General features: G+C 42.6%; 2 protein-coding genes across 2 annotated transcripts; both read left to right on the top strand.

The window, feature by feature from the left end:
* The first annotated feature begins 1,210 nt into the window (after positions 1-1,210).
* On the top strand, positions 1,211-4,491 carry LOC133219742 (transmembrane protein 247-like). The gene is made up of 3 exons (XM_061367251.1): positions 1,211-1,691; positions 2,201-2,503; positions 4,041-4,491. Exons 1-3 carry the CDS (start codon positions 1,614-1,616, stop codon positions 4,248-4,250), a joined length of 591 nt encoding a protein of 196 aa, XP_061223235.1. The 5' UTR covers positions 1,211-1,613; the 3' UTR covers positions 4,251-4,491.
* A 1,923-nt stretch (positions 4,492-6,414) lies between these two features.
* On the top strand, positions 6,415-9,702 carry LOC133219741 (transmembrane protein 247-like). The gene is made up of 3 exons (XM_061367250.1): positions 6,415-6,895; positions 7,413-7,715; positions 9,253-9,702. The coding sequence occupies exons 1-3, from the start codon at positions 6,818-6,820 to the stop codon at positions 9,460-9,462; spliced, it is 591 nt and encodes a 196-aa protein (XP_061223234.1). The 5' UTR covers positions 6,415-6,817; the 3' UTR covers positions 9,463-9,702.
* Positions 9,703-10,940: the final 1,238 nt, after the last annotated feature.

The following is a 10,940-nucleotide window of genomic DNA, read 5'->3' as shown; positions in this document are numbered from 1 at the left end:
ATCATGTATCCATGATCAATCTGGCAGAGTGCAGGATCTTCTTGTGTTTCTGCAGCCTCTGTGTTTCTGAGCAGTGGAAGGTTACAAGGAAGGTCCACTTTACATACACGGAAGGGTCTGCAGAAGACTGAAATGAGTAGTGGCACAATCTTGCTAAAAGTGGCAGTGAGACATTGGCTGGCATATCTACAGCAGGGAGTAGGGAAGATTGCAGAAATTCCAGGGTCAATACCACCCATGAGATTCAGCGCGACACCTTAAAGAGAAACTATCCAGAAACACCAAAATGGGATAACTATCATCCATGGTGCACTATCTGATCCAATAAACCTGCTTCCCAGAAAAAGCTAATTGGGTTGGGCATGGGGATGTTCTAGATGTCCACAAATTCTGGCAGAAAGCTCCACTGCACCATACAGATGTATTTATCAGGGGGGAAAGAGTGACCAGGTTAGGATGATCTGTGACAGAGGAGGAGGTAAGTTCAGTCCACCCTGAACAGCCTGGATGCTGCTCCAGCAGTCAAAACAATGGAGTGGGTAGAACATGCCTTGCTCACAATGAGCACCGGTTTGTTGTGGCAACAGGGCACTTAGGAGGTCTGCCAAGGTCAGAACCTCTGCAGTCAGTGTCTCGTGTTCTTTGAAGTGGGACAGCTGGTTTCACATTTGACGTGTGGAAATCCTTTGGGGAGTCTGTTGCCTTAGGTTTAACCTGCTACCTGCTCTGTCTTTGGACATCATGGTAATGGTAATAAGCTTGCTTTACTTTCTTCCTCTTCTGCGCCTCTTCCTCAAACTCAACAAAACCCAATTTGTCTTACTTGCATAAATCTTTTATCAGATGTAAAATCTATGCCTTCTATCCCTTTTATAGAATGAAGCAAATACTGTGAGCCTGGAAGCAAGAGGCTGAACTCTCAGTTCACAGCCTGAAATGTCTAACTAGCTGTTGTCAGTGAAAATGCTATCTGATGACTAGACATACCCTACAAGTTCTGATCTGACGATCCTGGAGGCAGTAAGAAACTCCCCAGGCTGAGCTAGATTTTCAGTCAAGTTTTATTTCCAGAAAAGAAAAGCCATCCTTATCTGAGCTGCGGAAAGATCCTGATTAGGTTACGTTTTAAACAAGTGTGATATACTGTTCTTACTTCTCGGGGGCCCCTAGCCAGCTCCACAGGTTACTGTGAGGGGAACTGCAACAAATTCTCTTCCTCAAAAGCCTACAGGTGAGATTTTCAGATCTGCCTCCAGACCTATATCCAGCGATTGAATTTTTTCAGTCATACCTAGGCAAGGAACATGATGGAATGCAAGTGAGAGCTAAGCCCCTAGACGCTTTCCTATAGGCTCCAGTATGCCCTATGTGTACGCACCCACATTCTCGGAGTCATTCCTTTTCTTGTGTCTAGAAGGGTCACCTGCTTCATTGTCAGTGCAGAGCCATGTCCATTCTATGTTCTGTGCTCGAAGGTCCCTGGTGGTGCTTTGAGATCAGTGGAGGGCCCCCGTCTTGAGACAGGAACCCTGTTTGCTAAAGAGCAGAAAATACAAGGAGATTTGGAAGAAAGCAGGGGTCTAGAAGAATCAGAATATTCTTTCCAAGCAGTTATGGAAGAGCTTAAAGAAAATCAAAAAGCTCTAAAACTTACTTCCCAGAAAGCCCAGAAGCAGCAGCATGAAAAGATGGTTAAGTGGAAAATAAAAGTCTTCCAGATGTAAAACTACAGTGGAAGATGTAGATCAGCCAGGAAACTGAATGTGCAAAGGAAAGTGAGGCTTGTGAGACATTTGAGTTTCTTCTCCGAGGTGAAGAACCTCCCTAGCTCCCATCTTTAGAGATCAACACCAAATTCACAAAACGTAAAATCCTTTCACTTGGTCAAAAGAGCCCTGGTGTTTGGTTTTAACCAGCCAGGCCCTACTTAAATGTTGTCAAAATTTGCTTCGCATTTTCCAATCAGAAAATTTTTGTATGGTGGCTATTTCATATTTTGTAAGGTGACATTCAGTGGAAGATTCCAACTTTAGGAGCACAGTTTTTAAAGGGAAAGAATGGATATTAGATAACTCCTGAGTTGTTACACAAATGTGTGAATAATCACTTGAATGAATATTCAGGTTGACTTAGATGACCATATTCTATTTTCAACTCTCAGCTTAAATATTAATTTATCCTCCCTCTCTCCAATGTACAGCAGAAAGCCATCAGGGGCACTTCAACATCGTCCAGCAGTTCAGACAATGAAACAGAGAGCAGGGATGCTGAGAGTCCTGCAGGCTCTTCGGATACAGGAGGAACCAGCAGTTTGTCCTCAGAGGAGTCCAGCGGTACAGAGGGGCTCCGTGACAAGCAGCTCAGAGGAATCCATCTTGAGCTTGAGAGGCTGAGGTGGCATTTTGTGCTGACTAAACTGAAATGTGAACTGGAGGATAAGGAAAAACAAAGGCTCCATGAAGAGCAAATGGAGCAGATTCGTCAGCAGGCAGGAAAAGGATCGGTAAGTAGGGAAACACAAAAAGGGACGAACACAGTAAAGACTGAAACATTCACATGACATGAACCCAGGACAGTATGTTAAGCAGTTTGTAAGATTTTAGTGTTGAGTAGTCCTGGGACTTCTTTTAAAGTCCTGCCTAGGTGATCTTTACTGCTTGTACACATGCTTAAGGAGAATGGAGTTGTTCCACTCTGTAGAACATGAACTGTGGTAACATTCATTGCTATCAAATATATTCAACAACAGTTAACTCACAATGAAGAGCATGATGTAAGGATGCAAGAGCATGTTTTCTTCCTTACTTTCTCTCCCCCCCCCATCAGAGGGATTGCTGTGAACACCCCTTTGATCAGTTTTCTGTTTCTACAGTGGGAGCAATTTCCTGGGTTGAAATTAGGGGACTTGAGATGATAAATGCATGTCTAAAGAATTAGATGAAAGAATCTGCCCAAGGAATGAAAGTTTTCTAGACAATTAGTCAGATTTTGAAAGCCTGTTTTTTGCAGAAGTAGATGAGGTTTTTGTATGTTGGGGCATATGAGTCTGTGCTTAACAGTAGTCCAGCCCAGAAGAGACCATTGTATTTGGCAGAGTTTAGCAAATGGCACAGCTGCCAGTCTTGGTTGCCTGGGCTCTTCCTGATCACATTGGCTGTCTGTGGGCTTGACTCTCCTCCAGTTTATTGCAATTTGTCATTAGACCGAGGGAGTAAGAGGAGTATCTGATTCTAAATCGTCAGAGTTTTAGAGGTACTTGCAGTGTTTGCCCTCTCTTGCAGATTCTGTGCTCTAAATCAGGACAGGATAGGAGGGTATGTTTTACACACTAACAGTAGCATTCCTGTTGTGGTTGTACATAGGAGCTCAGATCCCACACAAGAATGGCACTGAGCTACATACAAGATAATCCCTGAAGTTTTCCATAACCATTTATTTATTTATTTATTTATTCATACAGCTAATCCCTAGGCCTGGATAGGATCTCACAATTCTGTGAAGTAAATGCAGTTCCAATGAAATCAGTGAAGTTGTATCAGAGAAAAACAGTGAGGATCAGGGCCAATATATATTTTGCTAAATTACTGACATGCATCTGCATTAAACAAATGAACCACTGGATTTTCTTATTAAATTAAGACCTGAGAGATTGCCCATGGACATGTGTAAGGGTCTGAAATTGCCACACAGTGGAAAACCCTAGGCAGCAGTTTATTCCACAGATGTAGATGCAGATGCACTAAAGCCTTACCATGGCTGTGCACTCACTTCACCTGACCTGCTTTGTGTACCTGCATGCTTGTTCTTCCAGTAAAGATGAGGTCAGTCACCTTCATTTCAAAGGGAGAGAGCTTAACTTATGCTATGGGTCTGGTGGGGATGTGACATTGGCCACTGAACACAGCAAAGCTGATGTGCTTTCTATTCACATGCTGGCTTATGTCACAGCAGCTTTTCATGAACTGAGCGTGCCAGAGGGCCAGGTGTGCTCAGGGAAGCATGGAGTGGATGTGTGACATAATGTGTATCTTTTTCTGCAGGTCAATGAAGGACTCCAAAACCTCCTCCAGCCCTCGAACAAATATGCCTTCTTCCTTTACTGCTTCATCGTCTTTTGTGTTATCCATACTTTAAAGGAGTTGGCCTTCTATGTTTTGGAAACCCATTACCTCTTCTGTTTTGCTATAGTGCTCTTCTACCTTCTTAAGATGACTTTCCAAGATTACAGAAATAACAATAAACGTCCTTAAGAAAAGCTGCATCTTCTACTCTTTTTTGCCCCATTTTTGCTGCTTTTTTATTATCACTACACCAGTCATACATGCAGGGTTTCAGCTATCATTATATGCCTAATTAAGAAAAACAAACTGATTTCCTGAAGAAAATTGTGACTGAATGGCATCGTTCGGTTTCATGCTGTCTCACCAACATGCTTAGCATCGTTCAGGGGCATTCATCTATGCAAATAAAGCTACGCACAAGAAGAAATCATTTTGGAACATGTTCTATTTTATCTCACCTCCTTGGATTAGCACAGTGACTTGATCTTACCTATCATGAATTATCACAGAGAGGTTTCACAGTTGTGTTTATTAGCATGAAGGGAGACGCTCGAGAGAATTTAATGATCTGTTCGCTACCATGCGCAATGGGCACAGTGCTTTGCATTAGAGTGGTTCTCAATCTCTGGGACAGAAACATTCTTCTCTGCGTTGTGCCATCCTCTGTAGTTGTGCACAGTTTGTCTCAGCATTAGATCAGCAAGCACTGGTGAGGACATACGCCCTTTAGAATTGAGGAATCGTGATTTCTGAAGTTTCCATGCTGATAAGGAAAGATATCAAATACAGCCTCAGTAAAAGGTATTTTGTCTAATGAGAATATGACTAGACCCTTCTAATACTGCTTTAGTTGAACAATAGATGACATTTCCAGCTGAGAAGAGATGAAGAGTCATCTACCGTATGGTATGTCAGGCTAGAGTGAGTACAAGCTCATCAGCCTTCAAGTGGTGTTAGAGCATAACGCACCCTTATACCCCCATGCATCTTACTCTCTTTTATTTAAATAAATCTTAGCCTGCGTTCTCTTTGCACTCTGCTCTTAACAGGAAAACAACCTCAAGTGTATTTAATAGTCAAGGTTAGATAAGCAAAAACCTGTTCAGGTCAGTGTGACATGCGTATACTCTAACCCTACTCAGGTTTATCATGTATCCATGATCAATCTGGCAGAGTGCAGGATCTTCTTGTGTTTCTGCAGCCTCTGTGTTTCTGAGCAGTGGAAGGTTACAAGGAAGGTCCACTTTACATACACGGAAGGGTCTGCAGAAGACTGAAATGAGTAGTGGCACAATCTTGCTAAAAGTGGCAGTGAGACATTGGCTGGCATATCTACAGCAGGGAGTAGGGAATTGCAGAAATTCCAGGGTCAATACCACCCATGAGATTCAGCGCGACACCTTAAAGAGAAACTATCCAGAAACACCAAAATGGGATAACTATCATCCATGGTGCACTATCTGATCCAATAAACCTGCTTCCCAGAAAAAGCTAATTGGGTTGGGCATGGGGATGTTCTAGATGTCCACAAATTCTGGCAGAAAGCTCCACTGCACCATACAGATGTATTTACAGGGGGGAAAGAGTGACCAGGTTAGGATGATCTGTGACAGAGGAGGAGGTAAGTTCAGTCCACCCTGAACAGCCTGGTTGCTGCTCCAGCAGTCAAAACAATGGAGTGGGTAGAACATGCCTTGCTCACAATGAGCACCGGTTTGTTGTGGCAACAGGGCACTTAGGAGGTCTGCCAAGGTCAGAACCTCTGCAGTCAGTGTCTCGTGTTCTTTGAAGTGGGACAGCTGGTTTCACATTTGACGTGTGGAAATCCTTTGGGGAGTCTGTTGCCTTAGGTTTAACCTGCTACCTGCTCTGTCTTTGGACATCATGGTAATGGTAATAAGCTTGCTTTACTTTCTTCCTCTTCTGCGCCTCTTCCTCAAACTCAACAAAATCCAATTTGTCTTACTTGCATAAATCTTTTATCAGATGTAAAATCTATGCCTTCTATCCCTTTTATAGAATGAAGCAAATACTGTGAGCCTGGAAGCAAGAGGCTGAACTCTCAGTTCACAGCCTGAAATGTCTAACTAGCTGTTGTCAGTGAAAATGCTATCTGATGACTAGACATACCCTACAAGTTCTGATCTGACGATCCTGGAGGCAGTAAGAAACTCCCCAGGCTGAGCTAGATTTTCAGTCAAGTTTTATTTCCAGAAAAGAAAAGCCATCCTTATCTGAGCTGCGGAAAGATCCTGATTAGGTTACGTTTTAAACAAGTGTGATATACTGTTCTTACTTCTCGGGGGCCCCTAGCCAGCTCCACAGGTTACTGTGAGGGGAACTGCAACAAATTCTCTTCCTCAAAAGCCTACAGGTGAGATTTTCAGATCTGCCTCCAGACCTATATCCAGCGATTGAATTTTTTCAGTCATACCTAGGCAAGGAACATGATGGAATGCAAGTGAGAGCTAAGCCCCTAGACGCTTTCCTATAGGCTCCAGTATGCCCTATGTGTACGCACCCACATTCTCGGAGTCATTCCTTTTCTTGTGTCTAGAAGGGTCACCTGCTTCATTGTCAGTGCAGAGCCATGTCCATTCTATGTTCTGTGCTCGAAGGTCCCTGGTGGTGCTTTGAGATCAGTGGAGGGCCCCCGTCTTGAGACAGGAACCCTGTTTGCTAAAGAGCAGAAAATACAAGGAGATTTGGAAGAAAGCAGGGGTCTAGAAGAATCAGAATATTCTTTCCAAGCAGTTATGGAAGAGCTTAAAGAAAATCAAAAAGCTCTAAAACTTACTTCCCAGAAAGCCCAGAAGCAGCAGCATGAAAAGATGGTTAAGTGGAAAATAAAAGTCTTCCAGATGTAAAACTACAGTGCATCATGGAAGATGTAGATCAGCCAGGAAACTGAATGTGCAAAGGAAAGTGAGGCTTGTGAGACATTTGAGTTTCTTCTCCGAGGTGAAGAACCTCCCTAGCTCCCATCTTTAGAGATCAACACCAAATTCACAAAACGTAAAATCCTTTCACTTGGTCAAAAGAGCCCTGGTGTTTGGTTTTAACCAGCCAGGCCCTACTTAAATGTTGTCAAAATTTGCTTCGCATTTTCCAATCAGAAAATTTTTGTATGGTGGCTATTTCATATTTTGTAAGGTGACATTCAGTGGAAGATTTCCAACTTTAGGAACACAGTTTTTAAAGGGAAAGAATGGATATTAGATAACTCCTGAGTTGTTACACAAATGTGTGAATAATCACTTGAATGAATATTCAGGTTGACTTAGATGACCATATTCTATTTTCAACTCTCAGCTTAAATATTAATTTATCCTCCCTCTCTCCAATGTACAGCAGAAAGCCATCAGGGGCACTTCAACATCGTCCAGCAGTTCAGACAATGAAACAGAGAGCAGGGATGCTGAGAGTCCTGCAGGCTCTTCGGATACAGGAGGAACCAGCAGTTTGTCCTCAGAGGAGTCCAGCGGTACAGAGGGGCTCCGTGACAAGCAGCTCAGAGGAATCCATCTTGAGCTTGAGAGGCTGAGGTGGCATTTTGTGCTGACTAAACTGAAATGTGAACTGGAGGATAAGGAAAAACAAAGGCTCCATGAAGAGCAAATGGAGCAGATTCGTCAGCAGGCAGGAAAAGGATCGGTAAGTAGGGAAACACAAAAAGGGACGAACACAGTAAAGACTGAAACATTCACATGACATGAACCCAGGACAGTATGTTAAGCAGTTTGTAAGATTTTAGTGTTGAGTAGTCCTGGGACTTCTTTTAAAGTCCTGCCTAGGTGATCTTTACTGCTTGTACACATGCTTAAGGAGAATGGAGTTGTTCCACTCTGTAGAACATGAACTGTGGTAACATTCATTGCTATCAAATATATTCAAGAACAGTTAACTCACAATGAAGAGCATGATGTAAGGATGCAAGAGCATGTTTTCTTCCTTACTTTCTCTCCCCCCCCCATCAGAGGGATTGCTGTGAACACCCCTTTGATCAGTTTTCTGTTTCTACAGTGGGAGCAATTTCCTGGGTTGAAATTAGGGGACTTGAGATGATAAATGCATGTCTAAAGAATTAGATGAAAGAATCTGCCCAAGGAATGAAAGTTTTCTAGACAATTAGTCAGATTTTGAAAGCCTGTTTTTTGCAGAAGTAGATGAGGTTTTTGTATGTTGGGGCATATGAGTCTGTGCTTAACAGTAGTCCAGCCCAGAAGAGACCATTGTATTTGGCAGAGTTTAGCAAATGGCACAGCTGCCAGTCTTGGTTGCCTGGGCTCTTCCTGATCACATTGGCTGTCTGTGGGCTTGACTCTCCTCCAGTTTATTGCAATTTGTCATTAGACCGAGGGAGTAAGAGGAGTATCTGATTCTAAATCGTCAAAGTTTTAGAGGTACTTGCAGTGTTTGCCCTCTCTTGCAGATTCTGTGCTCTAAATCAGGACAGGATAGGAGGGTATGTTTTACACACTAACAGTAGCATTCCTGTTGTGGTTGTACATAGGAGCTCAGATCCCACACAAGAACGGCACTGAGCTACATACAAGATAATCCCTGAAGTTTTCCATAACCATTTATTTATTTATTTATTTATTCATACAGCTAATCCCTAGGCCTGGATAGGATCTCACAATTCTGTGAAGTAAATGCAGTTCCAATGAAATCAGTGAAGTTGTATCAGAGAAAAACAGTGAGGATCAGGGCCAATATATATTTTGCTAAATTACTGACACGCATCTGCATTAAACAAATGAACCACTGGATTTTCTTATTAAATTAAGACCTGAGAGATTGCCCATGGACATGTGTAAAGGTCTGAAATTGCCACACAGTGGAAAACCCTAGGCAGCAGTTTATTCCACAGAGGTAGATGCAGATGCACTAAAGCCTTAGCATGGATGTGAACTCACTTCACGTGACCAGCTTTGTGTACCCGCACGCTTGTTCTTCCAGTAAAGATGAGGTCAGTCACCTTCATTTCAAAGGGAGAAAGCTTAACTTATGCTATGGGTCTGGTGGGGATGTGACACTGGCCACTGAACACAGCAAAGCTGATGCGCTTTCGATTCACATGCTGGCTTATGTCACAGCAGCTTTTCATGAACTGAGCATGCCAGAGGGCCAGGTGTGCTCAGGGAAGCATGGAGTGGATGTGTGACATAATGTGTATCTTTTTCTGCAGGTCAATGAAGGACTCCAAAACCTCCTCCAGCCCTCGAACAAATATGCCTTCTTCCTTTACTGCTTCATCGTCTTTTGTGTTATCCATACTTTAAAGGAGTTGGCCTTCTATGTTTTGGAAACCCATTGCCTGTTCTGTTTTACTATAGTGCTCTTCTACCTTCTTAAGATGACTTTCCAAGATTACAGAAATAACAATAAACGTCCTTAAGAAAAGCTGCATCTCTACTCTTTTTTGCCCCATTTTTGCTGCTTTTTTATTATCACTGCACCCATCATACATGCAGGGTTTCAGCTACCATTATATGCCTAATTAAGGAAAACAAACTGATTTCCTGAAGAAAATTGTGACTGAATGGCATCGTTCGGTTTCATGCTGTCTCACCAACATGCTTAGCATCGTTCACGGGCATTCATCTATGCAAATAAAGCTACACACAAGAAGAAATCATTTTGGAACATGTTCTATTTTATCTCACCTCCTTGGATTAGCACAGTGACTTGATCTTACCTATCATGAATTATCACAGAGAGGTTTCACAGTTGTGCTTATTAGCATGAAGGGAGACGCTCGAGAGAATTTAATGATCTGTTCGCTACCATGCGCAATGGGCACAGTGCTTTGCATTAGAGTGGTTCTCCCTCTCTGGGACAGAAACATTCTTCTCTGCGTTGTGCCATCCTCTGTAGTTGTGCACAGTTTGTTTCAGCATTAGATCAGCAAGCACTGGTGAGGACATACACCCTCTAGAACTGAGGAATCGTGATTTCTGAAGTTTCCAATGCTGATAAGGAAAGATATCAAATACAGCCTCAGTAAAAGGTATTTTGTCTAGTGAGAATATGACTAGACCCTTCTAATACTGCTTTAGTTGCACAATAGATGATATTTCCAGCTGAGAAGAGATGAAGAGTCATCTACCATATGGTATGTCAGGTTAGAGTGAGTACAAGCTCATCAGCCTTCAAGTGGTGTTAGAGCATAACGCACCCTTATACCCCCATGCATCTTACTCTCTTTTATTTAAATAAGTCTTAGCTCAGCCTGCATTCTCTTTGCACTCTGCTCTTAACAGGAAAACAACCTCAAGAGTAGTTAATAGTCAAGGTTAGATAAGCAAAAACCTGTTCAGGTCAGTGTGACATGCGTATACTCTAACCCTACTCAGGTTTATCATGTATCCATGATCAACCTGACCTCAGTCAAGATAGTGTTCTTTGGGCACGGCACTGGCAATGTGTTTACAAAACCAGTGCTATGTAAAGGATGACTGAACCAAGGCAGTGGAGAAGAGAGTATCTCAGACCCAGGTGTGGTGCCTGAGATGTTTCCCAGCAGCGAAGAATGAATGCAGAGTGCAGGATCTTCTTGTGTTTCTGAGGAGTGGATGGTTACAAGGAAGGTCCACTTTACATACACGGAAGGGTCTGCAGAAGACTGAAATGAGTAGTGGCACAATCTTGGTAAAAGTGGCAGTGAGACATTGCTTTCTGTAGATAAGGCCTACATACACAGATTTAGAGAATTAGAGCAATCAATAATAAGTGTATAAAAGCTTTACCCAGCTACAGTTCTTCTTTTTCACCGAAAGTAACCATTAGGTTTTGTTGAAATCCCAGGCCCCTTCAACAGTTTAGGATTTCTGTGGAAGGCAGTGATTCAACTTTATTTTTTTAAAGTGACTGAAG

Source organism: Neopsephotus bourkii, unplaced genomic scaffold (assembly GCF_033783945.1).
Source record: "Neopsephotus bourkii isolate Nb327-2 ecotype Australia unplaced genomic scaffold, CSIRO-AGI_Nbou_v1 NB_1373, whole genome shotgun sequence".
Lineage (NCBI taxonomy): Eukaryota > Metazoa > Chordata > Aves > Psittaciformes > Psittacidae > Neopsephotus > Neopsephotus bourkii.
Note: the sequence above shows the minus strand (reverse complement) of the source record. Positions and strands in the feature narration are given on the sequence as shown.

Bases quoted from the DNA above. Each gene is read 5' to 3' on its own strand.
- LOC133219741 (XM_061367250.1), top strand. From the start codon at position 6,818: ATGGAAGAGCTTAAAGAAAATCAAAAAGCTCTAAAACTTACTTCCCAG. The intron at 6,896-7,412 runs GTTAAGTGGAAA...TCCAATGTACAG, and splicing joins AGCAGCAGCATGAAAAGATG to CAGAAAGCCATCAGGGGCAC. The intron at 7,716-9,252 runs GTAAGTAGGGAA...CTTTTTCTGCAG, and splicing joins AGCAGGCAGGAAAAGGATCG to GTCAATGAAGGACTCCAAAA.
- LOC133219742 (XM_061367251.1), top strand. From the start codon at position 1,614: ATGGAAGAGCTTAAAGAAAATCAAAAAGCTCTAAAACTTACTTCCCAG. The intron at 1,692-2,200 runs GTTAAGTGGAAA...TCCAATGTACAG, and splicing joins AGCAGCAGCATGAAAAGATG to CAGAAAGCCATCAGGGGCAC. The intron at 2,504-4,040 runs GTAAGTAGGGAA...CTTTTTCTGCAG, and splicing joins AGCAGGCAGGAAAAGGATCG to GTCAATGAAGGACTCCAAAA.